This window comes from Sebastes fasciatus, chromosome 20 (assembly GCF_043250625.1).
Source record: "Sebastes fasciatus isolate fSebFas1 chromosome 20, fSebFas1.pri, whole genome shotgun sequence".
NCBI lineage: Eukaryota > Metazoa > Chordata > Actinopteri > Perciformes > Sebastidae > Sebastes > Sebastes fasciatus.
The window spans coordinates 4,535,141-4,554,318 of record NC_133814.1 but is presented as its reverse complement, the minus strand read 5'-3'; the positions used below and the strand labels follow the sequence as shown (position 1 = coordinate 4,554,318).

Sequence of the window (19,178 nt, the reverse complement as noted above, 5' to 3'; positions counted from 1 at the left end):
TTTCTAATGTTCAAGCAGGATTGAATAGCTTACAGAAAATTTACGTCTGAAATAGGTGACCCCCATTTCCCCTACTCTCCTATGTTTTGAAATACAAAACCTGAATTGATTTCCTAAACCTCTTTATGAAATAATCTGAAATGATTACATTAGATCTGTTTGGCTCTCCACTAACTCCTGGGGGAAATATCTGGCTGTGTAGCAGCTAAACGCTCCACTATGCTCATCAGCTAGTAGCTAACTGCTGTCTGCCTGCTGTTAAGTGCTCGGTAGGTAGCGCACAGCGAGTTTATCACAGCTTTTTCGCTGAAAACAGATGTCTACTTTGGCCGAAAACGCAGATGAGAGCTGTGAGACTGAAAAAAACAACAGTGAGCAAATTGGAAATGGGACTGTGTCATCACCGGCAGATTAATTATGAAAATGAAAAACTGTCATGGCCATTTTCAAAGGGGTCCCTTGACCTCTGACCTCAAGGTATGTGAATGATAATGGGTTCTATGGGTACCCACGAGTCTCCCCTTTACAGACATGCCCACTTTATGATAATCACATGCAGTTTGGGGCAAGTCATAGTCAAGTCAGCACACTGACACACTGACAGCTGTTGTTGCCTGTTGGGCTTATGTACCTGTGAGGGTTTCTGGACAATATTTGTCATTGTTTTGTGTTGTTAATTGTTTTCCAGTAGTAAATATATACATAATTTTGCAGTATTTGCTCTTTTAAGGTACATTTTCAACAGATACAAAATTTGATTAATTTGCGAATAATCGCGATTAACTATGGACAATCATGCGATTAATCTGGATTCAATATTTTAATCGATTGACAGCCCTAATGAGTAGCCAAAGTTGTGTTAGCATTTAGTTAGCATAACATTAGCTAGCTTATCTGTGTCTGTATAATTATGTAGTTGGCATTTGACTTGTAGATCTGAAGGTCCTTTACCCACCCGTTCGCACATTGGAAATGGGCCTCCAAAGATTTACATTTTTTGAATTACAGACAGGTGTAACTTTAGGCACTGGCACATAACACCACATAGACATCAGTGACTGTAATGGGTGGCAAGCTGTCAAGGTCCTTTGACCATTTTATGTCTCCTAATTCGTAAGGATCGATATCATTACCTAACTTTATTTTTTTAATATAGCGCTCGTTTGCCTCTTCCCTTGAGAGGGCGATTGACAGGTGACAGATGACCAGACCGGTGACAGATAATCACAGCAACCGTAGGCCCAATTTTTTTTCCTAGGATGGCAAAGTCATGACCAACCGCCCTATTCTGCCTCTGAATCTACGTATGCTATCCTCCAAAAATGGTGGCGCCGACCCAGAAGTGCCCCACAATTCCCATTACCTGTAGAGCTGAGGGGAACTGCAGAGACGGATGATAATTCGTTGTGGGTTTGTCACAATGTGCTGATATGAATTCCTTTTGAATGAAGGATATCCTGGAAAAAATTCCATACCCGTGTCCGTCACAGTGCTAAAAATGAGGCCCTGCTGTGGCACTGCCACCGTGGTTCCTGTTGCTTTCTTTTTGAAACCCTGTTTTTGTTATTGTTGGGATCCGGGGTAAGGCGTCGCTTTGCCAGTCTCTCCCTTTGAAATGGTGCCGTCTACCTCATGTCATATGTATTTTTGTCAGTGTCGGTGTACCTGGAAGACAGAGCTTGTGGTCTTTACCTCAGTTGCTTTGTAAGTTCCTTTTTTAGCGAGTCGAATCAGTCTCACTGTGACTTATTTGGTATAACATGCTGACAGAATTTGTCATGGTCTCTTTTAGTGGTGAAGTTGATGGTGAATTTACCATTTTTTTCTAGTTTGCTAGAAATAGTGTAGACATTTTTATTTGTTATTCTCTTAATTAAATCTCTGTGTTCTTCCTGGAAAAGTGCTAAATTCACATCAGTATCCCTCTCCCCGGGGCTCTGCAGGGCTCTGTTTATGTCAAGGTCTGCATATCAGCTTGTAATTGATGACATTTCAGGATCTCATGACTGAATTGGATTATCAGCAACATCTTCGGCCGCATCATCTCAACAGCCAGCAGCAAGCAGTCAGCAGCCGAGCTCATAATCAGAGTGAAATGTCCTGGCTTTTTCTAAATCTGGTTAGAGAAGTTAGCGGACGATTTTTTCCGCATTCCATGCGGCGGGCTGATGTGTCAATATTGACAGTCCCGTGTCCTGGATAGCTTTACTTAGTTCATTTGGTGAAAAACAGGCTTGGAGCAGAGGACACATTCAGTGTTTCCCAGTGAATTCTGTGAGAAATTTTCTGATTAGTATGGGGGTTTATTACCTGCGTCAGTTAGTGATTTCCTTCATTTCCCAAAATGCTTTGATAGCAGAGTACTTCCTCATTTTTTTCAGTCAAAAACAGGCTACAGAAGCATTTCTCTTTTTTTCATGTTGCACGATATATATGATTTTTAGGGAGAGCGTTCCTGTTCAGTTCCTAACACCCTGTATAGTTAGATTTATCATTGCTTATTGCTTGTCTACATGTGTAGCTCTCTGTAAGTGGGACGTCTGTGCAGCTGTTAGGTCAGAACACCTCATGATGTGTTCAGACGGCAAGCAAATTAGATTTGTCCTTTTTTAGATTTGCTCTGTAAGGCAGACCGTCCACTTTGTAGTTTAGTCAAGTCAGGGGACTGAAATGGATCCGTGTGTTTAGAGTTAGTGTGGTAATATGAACCGAAGAAGAGTGGTCAACAATGTAACAACTTATTTCCGCAAGAAGAAAATAAAGATTATCCTTCAAAAAGGCCTCATATGTGACAGCAAAATTGACCCTCATCACTGATAAGGGCTGCTGGATTTATGTAACTGCTCTTTATCCTGCTACTAACCATGCCCTGGCATGAGGGCACTGTTTCTATAGTAACAGCATCCTCTGAGGAGGAGCAGAGGAGACATTAACAGTAAAGTTAAGTCAAGTGGTTAGGAAATGTACAGTATAGGTTTCAGTTTTAACTCTGAATAGACGCTGCAACTCCTAAAGACCCGAGTAAAGTAAACAAACTCCCCTGTGCTTTCCGACCACGGCGTGGAACATTTGAGGGTGTGGGCATGTTCATAATTGTCATGGGACGCAGCCTCGACCTGGAATGTTTATTAAAAGTAACGCAAGCCATCGCCTGTCCACTGTGCGCTGGCGACTGAAATAAGACAATAACACTTGAGTAATCCAGAACAACAAACTGTTGAAAATAGCAATAATTATATTATTGAATTTATTAAATTAAAGCGGTCCTCAATTATTGGTCTGAAACGTAGCTAAACCATGTCATGTGATATACTGTTTCAGTACACTTTATGAACAAATATTACTGGGACCAGTACGGAAAGTTGCAGATGAACATTTAATATCCTGGAATTCACATTATAGACACCGCTGACCATCCCCTTTAACAATGTGGCCGCAATTCAGCACATTGAACACAAGTCTTGTTTCATTCCATTGTTGTAATTTTGAGGGCATTATATAGTAAACAGTAAATATGGTGCACTACGTAGTAAACAGGGACAGATTTCAGACATGGCCTTTATTTTCTTGTTTTTTTTATCTCCTCTTATGGCTCCATCACTTTGCTCTTTCTTCTTTTCTCACCCCCGTCCCTCTCTTTGGCTCCCTCCTGTTTTTCAAAGGGGTTATATGGTCAAGTCATCCTGTTTATACGCAAGAGAGCTCAAGCCGGATCAAGCATGTGTCTAATTTAAATGGGCACAAGTTTAGTCTGTGTTTTCGTCTTAGAGCTGCAACTCTTTCACAGTGTGTTTTCAGTTTTCAGATAGTTGATTGTAACATTTTTGTCGTCTAAAAATGTCTTATTCAGCGTTTGATTGTATGGAGTCATAGGAGTGCCATAAAAAAAATAATAAATCTGTAAAAGAATAAGCAAATAAATGTGGGAATATAAAGATGAATAAATAAAAGAATAGATACATGTGGAAGACAAATAATAAAATAAAATATAAAAGAATATTAATAAGAATTTTAATTTATTTTCACATTTATTTGTTCAATGATTTTTCTATATAATTATTTATTTTTAAATATTTATTTATATATGTATTAGCATTTAGATTAATCTATTTTCTGTATTTTGCAATTATTTATTTTTATATACAGTAATGTAATTTATTTATTTTTATGTTTTATCCCTATTGCTTTTCCTTTTTCCTTTTTGCTTTTCCTTTTCTGGAAGTTTTAAACTGTCAATCAACTGGCTTTGGGCAGGCCTTCCTGCCCAGGCTGAGTAGTCAATGCCTGCACACATATACTCTATTTTAAATTAAAAGAAATTAGTAATTTATATGCAAGAAAGTAAATAATATAAATATTTTTAAATATGTATAAATAAATATGTACAGAAATAAATGAGAAAATAAATGAAAATGCTTATAATCATTCTATTATATTTTATTATTTATCGTTATATTTCCATATTTCTTTTCTTATTCTTTGACAGATTCATAATTTTTTATGGCACTCTTATGAATCCATGAGATTGTGCGTAGCTCCATTTATGTATGTACCTGGATGAGGGTAAATCCTACTGTAATTATTCCTTTTAGACCGTTTCAGTCAGTGATGAGATTTGAATGAATGCAGTCTGTAATCTGATCTTCTGATGGACTGCTGATGGTTGCTTATTTGAGCTGATATACAACAACACTCATAAAAAATAAACTGTAACATGTTTGTATGTTCTCTGTCTTTTTCAGGGTCTCATTAAAATCAGAGGCGACCAATGCTGGAGAGACCTCACCTGCATGGACTACCACTACGAGGTGTGTGTACAGAATGTTAGTGTATTTAATGTGCTGTGTGTGTGTGTGTTTCCCTGTCTATTGAGTTGGCCCGTTACAGCACATGAAGCAGATGATCGCTCTCCTGCTCTGCAGCTATAAATTGATTAAACCGACTGACCTTTTCATCAGCTGCTCAGCTTATCTTGATGTTTTCCTCGACATTTGTAACCTTTTCAGCTTTCTTTCCGAGGTTTTCATGAATTCAGACTTTCCAATGTGAAGACTGATACAACAAGGAAACGTTAGCAAACAGTCCATTACTTACTACTACTTTCCAGGAAACCATCATTTCTATAAGGGCTGCAACTTCTGATTATTTTCATCGATTATTTTATCAATTCATTATTTTTTATAAATGAGGATACATGCTCAATTTAGTTTCTTAGAGGCAAGTTCTTTGTTTTGTGACGAACAATCCAAATATGAGTTTGAGTTGGTCCACTATGTTCACTAGCTAGTCGCTAACGTATCACTTAGGGGCAGGTAGTGTGCTGTGGGTTTATCACAGGCGGCAACCTTCAGTTCTGAAAAGTGAAGCCAATGAGGAAGTGCCTTAAACCTGCATTCTTTCTAACAGCCAGCAGGGGGCGACTCCTCTGGTTGCAAAAGGAGTCTGATTGTATAGAAGTGTACGAGAAAATGAGCCCTTTCAACCCTTTCACAGTGTGTTTTTAGTTCATGAAAGTTAATTGTAACATATTGGTCGTCTAAAAATGTCTTATTCAGCGTTCAGTTTTACTTAGCTTCACCCTGTCATGTCACTTTTGGTTACAATAAACCAAGATGGCGACGGCCAAAATGCAGAACTCAAGTCTTCAAAACGGCAGTCCACAAACCAATGGGTGACGTCACAGTGACTACGTCCACTTCTTATATACAGTCTATGGTTTAACAGAGTTTTTTTTTCCTGAAAACTGGAAATTATACTAATGAGAGCGGTGTGACTCAACCAAAACAGTAAAGTTATGAGCTGTAAAACTAAAACAAGGTGCTGAAAGACGTTAAAATGCTCAATAGAGCTGAGAGGAACTGCTGAGTCGTGCCATTTCATTTTGGTTCATCACTACGAGCAACACCTTTCACAATAAACTTAGTCATCTGACCAACTGTTAATACACAAATATTGATTAGAGCCCCTTTAAGGTATACTAAGTTCATGAAACGTTTAATATTTTCAGTGCAGAGCACTTTGTACATGGCTGTTCTTTCATGGGAAAAAAATCTGCTGGTGCACAAGAAATGTGACGTTTGTAGCTGCAGCAACAGAGAAAGAGAACAGGGTGATCATTATGAGTGACAAAGGAAATAAGAGAAACTCAGATTTTCTCAACATAAAGTATCAAGAGCTGTTTGTTGACTTCTGGGAAGTGCAGTGCAGAAAACAGCACCAATGATTTCACATTATAAATAGCTCAGGGAACGACTTTCTAAATTTCCCAAAGACCTGTTATTTGACAATCTGAACGTCTTAAGACGGGTCCAGATGTACGAAAACATTGCGCCATGGCTTTGTCTCCCGAATGATGACAAGACAGCAATGAACTCGCATCAGGCTAACCACACCAGGGCAACACATTACAGTGACCGCTCTTTCAATAAATCAGTCTCTTATGCAGACCGTGAGGTTGTGCAAATCCCATGTTTGTTTTTTCGCTGTGGGACGCTCGACCGCTCTGACCCACACTGCTCTGTGTTAGCAAGCCGCAGAGGGAGGAGGGCCGTCTTCTGTAATTAACATAGACAGGAATACACTGGCTCCTATGGGACTGGATGACTGGAGATGACACACACACGTCAAGAATACAATATAGATACTCACATAGTCTTTTTTTTTAAGATCATTTTTTGGGGCTTTTTTATTGAGAGTGATAGTGACAGTGGTGAAATGGGATGACAATGCAGAAAGGGCCACAGGTCGGATTCGAACCCTGGGCCGCTGCAGCAAGGACTCGCCTACTTGATACATGGGGCGCCCGCTCTACCCGGTGAGCTAACCGGCGCCCCGATACTCACATAGTCTGAAATACAATGGGAAATGATGGTGTTTCTGCAGCTACGGACATTTTTAAGTCCCAGCAATACAATTTTGAATTTATGTTCAAATTTGCAGTGCAATGGCTGAGAGCGCTGGGTGACATGTGTCTATCTGTCAGCATGGAGTTCTGCATTGAAACAAAATTGAAGCATAAAGATTATAATCTTCCATAGTGCAAAATAACCATCTTATGCTCTTAGAAATGACAATTTTATCACAAATTACAATATATAATTTTTTGTCTTTAAAGACCTTTACACACCGGCAGCATTTTTTTTTGTGCGATCAATACTCACGTCAATATCATTTTTTTAAACGTTGTTCTTGTCATGACAGTATGCAAATATTACGCGGTAAGGTTGATTTTTCGCACCGCGAATAAAAGCATCAATCCGTCCTGTAGTTGTCGAGACATTTTGTTGAAAAACTAAAATGTCAACCTCATGGTGGTGCTATAAAAAAAAGTAGATCATTAATGTCAGATGGATTCATCCCCTGGGGACCATGAATGTCTGAGGATATTAAAACCCCTCTCTGAAACCAGGCTAAATGTAATTCTTTAATGCAGAGTGAGCCACTATAATTATACAGTGGTGAAGTAATTAAACTCTGAGACACATTGAGCCTTTCAGTTACAAAAAAACACAAAATGTAACAGCAATTCACTGATGCACTGATTGCAGATTCCAATGGTTTTAAAGAACCAAAGTCTTAATTATATTGTCTACACCGTTCATATTTTAAAAGGGGCAGGAGCAGTTTGACAAAAATGCAGGAAAATGTGAACCCACTAGTGTCAGCATGTGAACTTGATGAACTTTAAACGAGGAGAATCATGTGTAACATCTAAATGTAAGCTGGATAATTTCACATAAATCAACATGGTGTGGCTTCCAATGTACGCTACTGTGATTTATATATATATCTATGTCCCGTGACGGTCTTCCTTATATGTGCGTGTGCGTGTGCCCTTTACGCTTTAAATCAATTAATTGTATGCGGTTCTTTATTGTGTCCTTATACATTTCTGTTCTATTTTTAATCCAGCTATATACGTCAAATAATCGCTGAGGCAACGATGGATGCTTTTGCAAACAACTATGACTCTCCTCTACTAGTGCTACTATTAGTCTATATTTTAGCATTTACCCTTATCCTCGAGCTGACGTGTGTGGCCACATTGGCTAACAAAAGCTGCATAATCTGGCTTTAACTGAACTCCAAATTCAACTCTTAACCTCTTAAACCCTATAGGGTGCTGGAAGGTGTGGTTCGACTAGACAGACATACCCAAAAATAAATCAAGAATAGCTCCACAACTAGCAGGTCTATAACATGATCTTGGTCTCTATGGATAGGTAAGACTTCAGAGAATTCATCCCCAGTGTCAGTAACATTGTGACTGTTACTATGCCGGAGTAAATTGTGATGAACCAAAGGAAAAATTAACATTTTTATCCTCGCCTAAAATGTTTTCAGTGGATAACACCATTATAGCAATGATGTCATGCACAGAGATGCCACTGAATTCATTCAGCAGCTCCTTGACTACAACTGTGCCAAAACAGATATATAAATAACACAAAGCACATAGATGCTACAAAGGTTTTAGTCAGGATAGGACCAGGCCGACTCTATTTTTGGCCACCCAAAGTGTGCCAAATGGGTTTTCTACCTCTTGAGAGAGAACCTGGCTATAAAATACTCCTGATATCCACTACAGGAGGCTATGTGCACACAATGGAGTCGTTGTCCATGACATTTACCCTGTGCATCATCACATTCTACCACTGTGCACTGTATAAAATCAATAAAAAAACAACTAAATTGTATAATTTTGACTACAAATGGAGTAGTTTTATTATAATAATGAACTTAGATAATAACACATAAGATCAATAACAATGTAAATAAGATAACAAAAAATAATCCAAAGTCAAGTGTGTACATTCAATATAAAAACGGTCAATTTTAAAGTAAAAATACAATTTCTCGTGCGTTGATTTTGTAACTAAAATATTAAAATCATTGCCAAACAAACATTGGTTGGACAAAATACACTTGGAGTGTTGTTTTGGTAGCGTTAAGGCCTCGTCTTTTAGAAACAGTTCGGAAAGAAGACCACCACAGCATTTTATTTTAAGCATTTTAAGTTTTTAAAGGTAGGGCTCGTCGGGTGATTAAATGGGAGAAAATGCTTGCAAAGGGGATTCTTCTTGGTACATGCATACAGGTGTTTAAAATGTAATTAAATGTAGTGTATCAGAAAATATGTTGTCACCTGACAAATCATATTACAGTATGGACCTTATGCCACGCTGGGTCAGTTTGCTTTAACCTGAGCTGTCGACGGTCTTAGGGGTGATATAGATTTACATATACACACACATACAGAGCACCGGAAGCCACTGGCGCCAAGTGAAGCCTTATTAACCCCATCTGACACACTGCTCTCTTTCAATCCTGCAGGAAAAACTGCAGATCGCCTCCTGTCCTCACTCTCAGGGGGCCGCGTAGGTGTTTCTTCGGCATAGTCGGTGTTTTGTTTGCTTCGGTATGTTTGTTGTAATGCAGCTAGCTCGCAGACCAGGTGGGGTTGTTTGGTTGTCTGCGGTTGCAGGCTCCTTGCCCTTGGATTTCCACGGGCGTTTTGGTAAGTTACAGGTTAAATAACCCCCCAATTATTTAATTCCATTCCATAAAAGAAAACAATAAGAGTATAGACGAGTGTGCCAGTGCCTTGTTTTCTTTTCCTCCCACCTATTTCAGTGGTGTATTTATTTTCCGCCACCTCACCTGACACTATTTGCATGTTCGGCTATTACACGGTTTGTATGTGACCACCTCTCACACACACACACTTAATCATACGCACACAAACACTGCACGGCTCTGTGCGAGTGTTTTTTGTGTGTAGGTGGGGTTGCCTTCATTTAAATAAAGTTCCACCTTTATTTAGACATGGAAATGTTTCCCCCAAGGCGTGGCACCATAAATTACTCTCCATCCTGGGCTCAGACGAGATTTTAGTGCCAAAGTAAAGCAGAGAAAACATGCATTTTGAGCAGAAGAAGTCTGTGTTCAAGAAAATGTTTGGCACAAGTATTAACCTTTTATGCATAAATGCATGGAACAAAAATCAATTGATTAAAGATCAGGATTATCTTGACAAACCCCTCTGTTCTGACACGTTTGCTGCTACAAAGCACCGCTTCTGGCATCATCAAAAGCTTAAAGATATGGAGGACAGAACCTGCCAAAATCAAAAATACATAAATAAATAGATAAATAAATGACTTGATAAATAAATAAATAAACATGTCATTAAATAGAGCAAAAATAATATTTAAATGTTAAAATGTTTTGTGACTTAAATAAATTGATATTTCTGTTCTAATTTGCTTCTTTATTTATTTATCTTTGTATTAATTTCCTTATTTATTTACTTTTCTGTTTAATTTTTTCCATTTATTTATGTATTTATTTTTTATTCGATTTTAAATGTATGTATTTTTTTTCATTTATGTATTTTGTTTTTGCATAATTTTTTTATTCATTTATTTATTTTTGCATTTATTTTTAATTGTATTTATTTTTTTTATTTGTGCATTTATTTATTTATCCATGCACCCCTATTTATTTCCCCTGCACACCTGTGCCGGTACGAGGCAGCTCCTGGGGGAGAAGCATGCCGACGACCTGCTGTACGGAGCCAGGAATGGAGACTGAAGTGCAGCTAGCTGGCTAGCATATAAATCTATGCACTCTGACCCATGCTCTGACTGATCTGGGTTTCACATTTTCACCTCTGATTGTCCTCCATCTCTCCCCACCAGACCCAGCCAGTTCCTAACCCCATGTCCTACTACATGCACCGCTCCCCGTGGTGGTTCCATCGCTTCGAGACGCTGTCCAACCACCTCATCGAGCTCATCTTCCCGCTCTTCACCTTCTTGGGCAGGCGGATGTGCGCGTTCAACGGAGCGATCCAGATCCTCTTCCAGGTAACTCGCACTGTTCACCGACTAACAGGAGCCGATGATAACAAACACTGGTGCTGTTAATGGTGGCACCTCGTGATGAAAGCCTGTACTTCTACAGATCCAGATTTTGAATTTAGAGTTTTACTCCTCTGGCTATCAGGGTGCCAACACCAATGTAGTTTGAATGTCTTAGTTCTTGAATTGGTTTTGGGCCAGTCATAGCATGACATGTTATTATTACATTAAACATGTTCACTGGCTGATTTAAGGAGATGTTTTATTAAATTTATCTGTTTTATTGAATTATGTGTGACTTGTGTGAACTTAAATTGAATTTGCGCATCATGTGCAGTGGGTGTCAGAGCTGTATGTTACTGTAGTCGGCTCAAAATAAGTCAGTGCTCAACGTCCACATGTTGGCTGAACTCCTTAAAATGCTGATATACTAACGTGATGCAATACAATCAGTCCAGCAGGAGTTTAATTCTAATGTTTTCTATACCACCTGTGTGTCTTTTCACTCTGCCTTGTCTCTCATGCTACAGGTGGTTCTGATAGTGAGTGGGAACCTCAGTTTCCTTAACTGGCTGACCATTGTTCCCAGTCTGGCCTGTTTTGACGACGCATCGCTGGGCTTCTTGTTTAACTCTCGAGGTGGAGCTAAGAAGGCTGTGCTCGAGATACAGGATGAGGATGCAGCTGGACGCACCCCCAAACCCACCAAAGGTATTCAGGGGCCGCATTCACAAAACATCCGTAGGATAAAAGTAGAGAGACAACTCCTCAGAGTAAAGGGCATGTCAGTTCTGACTTTAGGGACTTTGGTGAATCTGTACTAACCATTTAAAACACCAATAACAAACAAACCAACCAATCGAGGCAACAACTCCCGTGTTCTGTGAGGTAAAATTACTGTTTTTGTCAAAGGAGTCTGGTGGCTTTGACGAGAGCATAGATCGATTTTATGAACCTTTCGTGCCATTCAGGAGGTGAGATAAGATCCTTTGTTACTGTAATAAGACCCCAGACTCGGAAAAATGTATGAGTCATAATGAGTCATGGCCATATGCTCTGTCTATGGTACAGTATTGCAAATGAATACACATTTCCACGTAGTGTTTTTGACCTTTTTTCACTTTGTTTTTCAAATGGTTGGTATCTCATTTTGGAGTTAAACTTTAATACACACAATGGTGTCCAGAGACTCTTGTACTCTTGTATAGACATCGGTATCTCTGACAGTCGAGGCTAATGGGTACAGGAGGAAGGGAATTATGGAACAGAAAGGGAATTATGGGAAGAAAAGGGATTAGCTCTTGGACAGCTGAGAAGCTGGGAAAAGTATGACATATGGTTTATTGGAATTTAATGCGACGTGGCTTACATTTTTACAATACAGACTGCTTCAAATGGGGTCAAAGCAACAGCGGCCCCTCTCTAATTGGTCTCATTGGACCCGTTAGTGTCTTTGCTTTATCGCAGGATGTTGGAATATAAAATAGTCTCCTACCTGGAGCGTGAGCATGCTTCAATCATTTGAACAGTGTGAGAAGTTTTAGTTGGATTATGCTGATGTGTTTAACATGCGTGGGATAAGCAGGCAGACACTGGTAGGAACTGATGTGGACTCGGCCAACATTCGTCAATACCAGCCGTCCCATGATCTAATGGGTCAAACCTCCACTGAGGAAGTGTTGAAGTCATCACACACACACAATTCTGTTAACGTATCCTCACGAAAAGTTATTCCTCATTTTATGAGTGTTTTCCAAAGAATGTGCAGCAACACGTGACGCACGTGTCAATTTCCACTTTGATATTTTCAAAATAAAATTACTTAAATAGGAAGACATTGACTTGGTTAGGTTTAGGCAACAAAATTACCTAGTTAGGTTTCGGAAAAGGTTGCGGTTTGTGTTAAAATAACTCCGGAAGTGGTGTAACTTAAGTACGGAAGTTACGTGACAAATCAATGTCTGGGTTAAAATAACTATGGAAGTGGCGTAACATAAGTAAAAAAATTACGTGACAAAAACTACTTAGTTAGGTTTAGGAAAAGGTCGTGGTTTGGCTTCAAATGACTTTGGTATTTTAACCCAAACTTATGGAATTTTGTTCCATAAGTATGGAAGTTATGTGACAAAAAATACTTATTTAGGTGTAGGAAGAAATTGTGGTTTGGTTTAAAATAACTACAGAAGTGGCGTAACTTAAGTACGGAAGTTACATGAAAAATAAATCAATGTTGACTGGGGTACTAACAGCGGTCTCCTGGGCGAAAGTCCGGTGTTTTTTGACCCACCCATCCACCCTGATCTCCTACCTACGCGCTGTTTGTTGCTCTTTATACTTCCTGGTTCACGATTACATGGATTACATACGAATTGATTTCGTGGGATATATACGAATTACAGTGCATTACTTTTCGTAGGTATAGCTACGAACGGTGTAAAAGAAGAGCCTGATTCTGTTCTCCACACGTACCAGTGAACACGTCGTCCCCACACAAAGGATGAATCCCCCTCCAGGCCAGACACTAAGAAAAATGTCATCTTGATGTAAGCTGTAATTACTGTTTTCCCCTCAGGCCACTCAGTGTTATTTTTGAAATCCTGGATTGGAGACACGAGGAGTATTATTTCTCTAAAAGTCAACAAAATTGAACAAGTAAACAAAATGCTGTAGCAGCTCCTTCAGGCAAAGCAGGAGCAGTTTCATCAAATGTGTCTCTCAAAGAGCAGTGTCTAGATAGTGTGTAACTGATAATGTAGACAGATGTAGCAGTGTTCCATTGCTGTGCTGTTTTTTCATGTGATCCAGGTATGACGATACGTTGGATGGTGAACATTTCTTTGGGCGTTCTGATCGGCTACCTGAGCATTCCCGTGGTGATGAACCTGTACAGTTCCAAGCAGGTGATGAACACCTCTTTCGACCCGCTGCGCATCGTCAACACCTACGGGGCCTTTGGCAGGTACAGCAGGGTCAGGGGTCATGACATTGGACAAGGTATCTGTGGATCCTTAAAACAGCTCCAGAACTGCTAAAGTCATATCTCAATGTAAGGCCTTAAGATGTCCCCCCCCCCCCCTCCCCCCTCCCCCCTGTCCAGCATTACCAAGGAGCGTACCGAGGTGATCTTCCAGGGCACTCTGAGCCAGGATCCCAAGGACCCTGAGGCGCTTTGGGAGGAGTACCAGTTCCTGTGTAAGCCAGGGGACGTTTACCGACGACCATGCGTCATATCACCATACCACTACCGGCTGGACTGGCTCATGTGGTTTGCTGCCTTCCAGGTGAGATACTGAACAACTGCAGGAGATGATGACAGGGCTCCGGACTAACTTTTTACATTGGTTGCACTGGGGAGCCTTACTTTTTCATTTAGGTGCACCAGCACATCATTTAGGTGAACCCCAAAATTTTTCACTACGCCCTTTTGGGCACCGCAATAATACATTTTAAGTGTGTCTTAAAAGTCTTTACACATCATGTTAATTATTTTAAACTGGAATAGGTGCATCATTTTTTTTTTTGAGTCCGATGAGGCGCACTGCGAACAAGTGTAGATGAAGAAAACAACGTGTAAAAATGCCACGCCACGCCAAGCTTTGATGCTCGTAGTACTACCGTGTGAAAATAGCCAAGACTGTGTTTAAGTGCAATCCACATTTGTACATATTTCGTTGCTATACAGTAAGAAGAGCGTAATGTAATGTGTGCGTTGCGAGTGTGTGGTCGATTGACAGAGATGGAGGAGAGATGCACTCAGAGCAGATCAGCTGTTTGGCGATCGATTGAAGCAGAGAAGAAATTAACGGTAGAGTTGTCTTGTGTTATTAAATGTAGCCTGCAGCGTCACACATACACTTTTTGCCCTCCCTACTCGTGAAATGCATCCGGCGTGTCAGATCAGGATTAGGCATCTTAGCAGGGACTGGGGAGCGAAGTACACTACCAGCCTAGAAACATACTGTCTTCACGATGAATGTATTTTTTGTGTGGATATAGGATTTAGTGTGATTAATCAGTATCATTACATGTAAGACTTTCATTATGAAAAACAAGTCACCTCTGATAATATGAAGCCAAAACACATATAGAGACATCAGTTAATTGTGTAAGAATTCCCCCTTTTAGCTGGTTTATCCCTTCATTTTTAGGGCTTGTGTGCCAAAAATGAGTTGTGAGCCTCAGCTGTTTAGTCCTGCATGTGGCATTAAGTGTGTTTAGCCACTAGAGGGCAGTAGTGTCATGTACCTCAATTAAATAAGATGGATTTTGGTCTGTGTTTCTCTGCTCCTTATCTTCTGTCAGTCTCCATATCTTTCTTCGTGTCTCTTTCTGTGTTTATTTTCTTATTGTCTGCACACCTGTCCCTTTTTATCCTTGTCTCTTTGTCTTAGTCTTTATTGTTTTGCCTCAGAGCCTCTAACTACACTCTCCATCTCTCTGTGCCTCTGTAAGTCCACATTTACGTCTCTTTCACACCATGTGTTATTTTCGTCTCTTCCTCTTACTTTCTGTTCCTTTCTAACACCTCGTCTCCATGTCTTCACACAGACCTACGAGCAGAGTGAGTGGGTGATCCACATAGCAGGACGTCTGCTGTCCAATGACAGCAGCGTCCTGTCCCTGCTTGACCACAACCCCTTCCACGGCAGAGAAACTCCCAGGTAAACACAGATCCTTCTGCAGGGTGGTGATACTATATGATGAACTTAAATTAGCATCAAGCATTTTATGTGGACATCGACTTCACCAAAGCACATATTTGTCATATTAATAATCAAGCTCCGGTTAGAGAAATATATTAGTCATTAAATGTGTTAGCATGAGTCAATCAAAATGACAATCCCATACTCCCCATGAGTAGTTATTCTCTGTGCTACAGCCCCCTCTGGTGGAGCAACGAGCACATAATCTTTGTTTTGCTAAAATACAAAAAATGAAATATGTAGATGTTGACCAGTGTATCACAATGAACTTGTTTTTTCGACGGTATACTGTATACCTCTAATTATAATATTAATAATAATGTAATAATTTACGGTCCTGAGAGGCAAGTGAGAAAAAAAAATCTGGTGATCCGTTTTCTAAGTCTGATTTAAATTGTTTTCTCTCCTCTGTTTATGACAGGTAAAACAAGTTTTGCCAGGATAATCTTTCTTAGTTCCTTACATGTTTTTTTCATCTATGAAACAGCTGGAAAAAGATTTTTCGTTGTCGTTGTCAGGATCATTTTTAAGTGTTTGTTGCTGTAATACTCATTTTGGCCACAATAGGCTGAGGTGCACCACTACCACATGTTCTAAACATAGGCTGTATATAAAGATGGACGACATGACAGCTCCCCAAAAGTGAAGCCAAGATATCTCGATCGCTCCCTGGTGGCTGGCTGCAGTGTAGGTCATAAATCCCGCCCCCTCCATGTTAGTGGATGGGACACGGGCCAAACTAAAAAGTCAAAGTACACATCAAATAAATTTTTCCCAAGGTAGGTTTCTGTCATTTTAGACCGACATTGCCGCTAGCATGATTGGCTAAAAAACTGCTCGTTGTGAACTGGGACTCCTCCTCCTCCTCCTCCTCCTCCTCCTCCTCCTCCTCCTCCTCTTCCTCAGGTGGGTTCGAGGGGAACATTTCAGGTACAAGTTCAGCCAGCCGGGCACCACCAGCGCAGCTCAGGGGAAGTGGTGGCTGAGGAAACGCATCGGAGCCTACTTCCCTGCAGTGGACCTGGAAGGACTCAAGGGCTACTTCCAGTCCAGGAGCTGGCCCCACCCTCACATACCAACAAACAGGAGCTAAAGCCATGACCTTTGACCTCTTCACTACAGCACCAAGAGGAGACATCAGAGGACTTCAGGTGTTTGAGGTTGGAAAGAGGTCAGTTTCAGTTGTGATGCTGCTGGAGTTGAACTCCGGGTTCAAAGGACCATCAAGTTTTTTTAAGGTTGCCATGTTTCATGAAGAACTGCTTGATAAATTCCTGATATTTAATCACAATGTGACACTTTTCAAGGTTTCATTTAGGGATGCATCTATGTATCACAGATAATTACTGCCTCTTGTATCTCATAAAACAACCTCAGTGAACGCACAACATTGAATGTGACTTCAACATTAAAACTGCTTCAATTTTATATTTAGCTTTTCCTTCTTTCTATTCTATTCTCAATGCGGAGTTCAATATGTGGAACTCATACCTAGGATCATTTTAAATCAAGGATGAAACCGTTTTTGAAGAGTGATCAGACATGTAGACACGAGCAGACACTAGTATGCTCGAATGCTTTGTTTGCATGCTCTGCACTTTTTCTCCCATGCAATAACCAACCAGCAAAATGTTACATAAAGGAAAATCTGCCACCTTTAATGTGGATGTTCAATCACTGTTGATGGTAAATGAAGCCACTTGAGGCAATAAATTCCTCGGTATTGACAGAGAAAGCTGAGTTTCAGCGCCGTCATAGTCATATTTCTGTTATTTATATAGTTGCTATTGTTATTATCATTGTTGTTGTTGTTGTGCATCTCTCATACAAACTTTGAAATAACTGGTGTTGGTTTTAGCTGGTTCCTTTCTTGCAGAATTATTCCTGAAATTCAAATTTCCATATCTTTGAGCTTTTTGATTTATGAATTGTCTCTGAAATGGCTCCACGAAGGGATTTTTTCTCATCAACACTATTCAGAGTAACCAATTCTATCATCACCACAAGTATTTAGATGAAATATGATCAACAACATTCAGCCTACAAATTAAGTCAATTTTACACTGAGGTGAAGTGTATGAAATCAGTTGTGTATATTTGATAAACGCTAATTTAAATTTGAAAGAAAGAATAAATTAGATATGTATATAAAAAACAAATGCAGTAAATGAAAACATTGCTAAAGAGTTGGCTCATGATAAGATTTCAACATAAGACCTTAAGTTGCAAATATATAACAAACATGAATTACAGCATTAACATCATAATGTGTAAAATAACTGTTGAAGGTGATATGAACGAAAATAAATTAGAAATGAATTAGGGCAGGCAATTGATTAAAATATTATGTACATTTTTTATCTGTTCAAAATGTACCTTAAAGGGAGATTTGTCAAGTATTTAATACTCTTCTCAACTTTGGAGTGGACAAATATGCTGCTTTATGCAAATGTATGTATATATTTATTATTGGAAATCAATTAACAACACAAAACAATGACAGATATTGTCCAGAAACCCTCACAGGTACTGCATTTAGCATAAAATACATGCTCAAATCATAACATGGCAAACTGCAGCCCAACAGAAAACAACAGCTGTCAGTGTGTCAGTGTGCTGACTTGACTATGACTTGCCCCAAACTGCATGTGATTATCATAAAGTGGGCATGTCTGTAAAGGGGAGACTCGTGGGTACCCATAGAACCCATTTTCATTTATATATCTTTAGGTTAGAGGTCAAGGGACCCCTTTGAAAATGGCCATGACAGTTTTTCCTCTCCAAAATCGAGTGTAAATTTAGAGCATAATTTTATTGTCCTTCGCGACAAGCTTGTATGCCATGGTTGGTACCGATTCCTTAGGTCTTTTAGTTTCATATGATGTCAGTACCTTCACTCTAGCTTTAAAACTGAACCCGCTACAACCTTAAAAACTTTAAGTTGAGTTGGTGCGTTAAAGAAATTAGTGGCATTAAAACAAATTTGCGTTAACGCATTATCATATTAACTTTGACTAAAATGAATATAAAATAAAGTATACTCCTAAATAAGTACAAAATGTTTGTTGCTGAGCAGATACACATACCCAGTTGTCCTCCTCACTGGTACACCATGCTGGCACTGGATATTATAGCTGAACACAAACTTGTGATTATGGCTTTCTGGTAGGAGTTCCAGTAACACAAAGAGGCCACTAGATGGTGCTGTTCTCCAGGTAATTCATACTATCTGTTCTTGGTGGTTCACTCTGCCTGATTCACCACTTCAGCTGCATTTTCCTCAAAGTTAACCAACCTGAACCGAGGTGTTGTGCTCGGTATGGTTTTTGAGTGACACCACCCCTCCTGTCTGTAAGCCAATAACATCATTTAGCCTCCTCTTGTGCCAAAAGAATTCAAAAACACAGAAGACTGATCAGACTGACTGCACCCTACGCCCACTAAAAACATTTATCTTCGTCAGTGACAAATGAACTGTAATATATTTGGATTATTTGTCTTCTTAATTTATCAAAACCTTCTCTGACTCTTGTATGTCTTTGATTAATTGAGCCTGTTTTTGGCTTTGGATTCTACCAATCTGATGAAAAATATTTTCCAAAGAGCTGCCTGA

General features: G+C 39.6%; 1 protein-coding gene across 2 annotated transcripts in view; it reads left to right on the top strand.

Annotated features, from left to right (window-relative positions):
• lmf1 (lipase maturation factor 1) overlaps nucleotides 1-16,993 on the top strand; it is a 28,622-nt gene extending 11,629 nt beyond the window's left edge. For both annotated transcript variants that reach the window (XM_074620962.1, XM_074620961.1), the window contains 7 exons: nucleotides 4,743-4,808; nucleotides 10,701-10,868; nucleotides 11,393-11,573; nucleotides 13,668-13,821; nucleotides 13,960-14,143; nucleotides 15,411-15,523; nucleotides 16,472-16,993. In XM_074620962.1, the coding sequence (XP_074477063.1) occupies nucleotides 4,743-4,808; nucleotides 10,701-10,868; nucleotides 11,393-11,573; nucleotides 13,668-13,821; nucleotides 13,960-14,143; nucleotides 15,411-15,523; nucleotides 16,472-16,658 (1,053 nt within the window). In that variant the 3' untranslated portion in view covers nucleotides 16,659-16,993. The remainder of the gene's footprint in view (nucleotides 1-4,742; nucleotides 4,809-10,700; nucleotides 10,869-11,392; nucleotides 11,574-13,667; nucleotides 13,822-13,959; nucleotides 14,144-15,410; nucleotides 15,524-16,471) is intronic.
• Nucleotides 16,994-19,178: the final 2,185 nt, after the last annotated feature.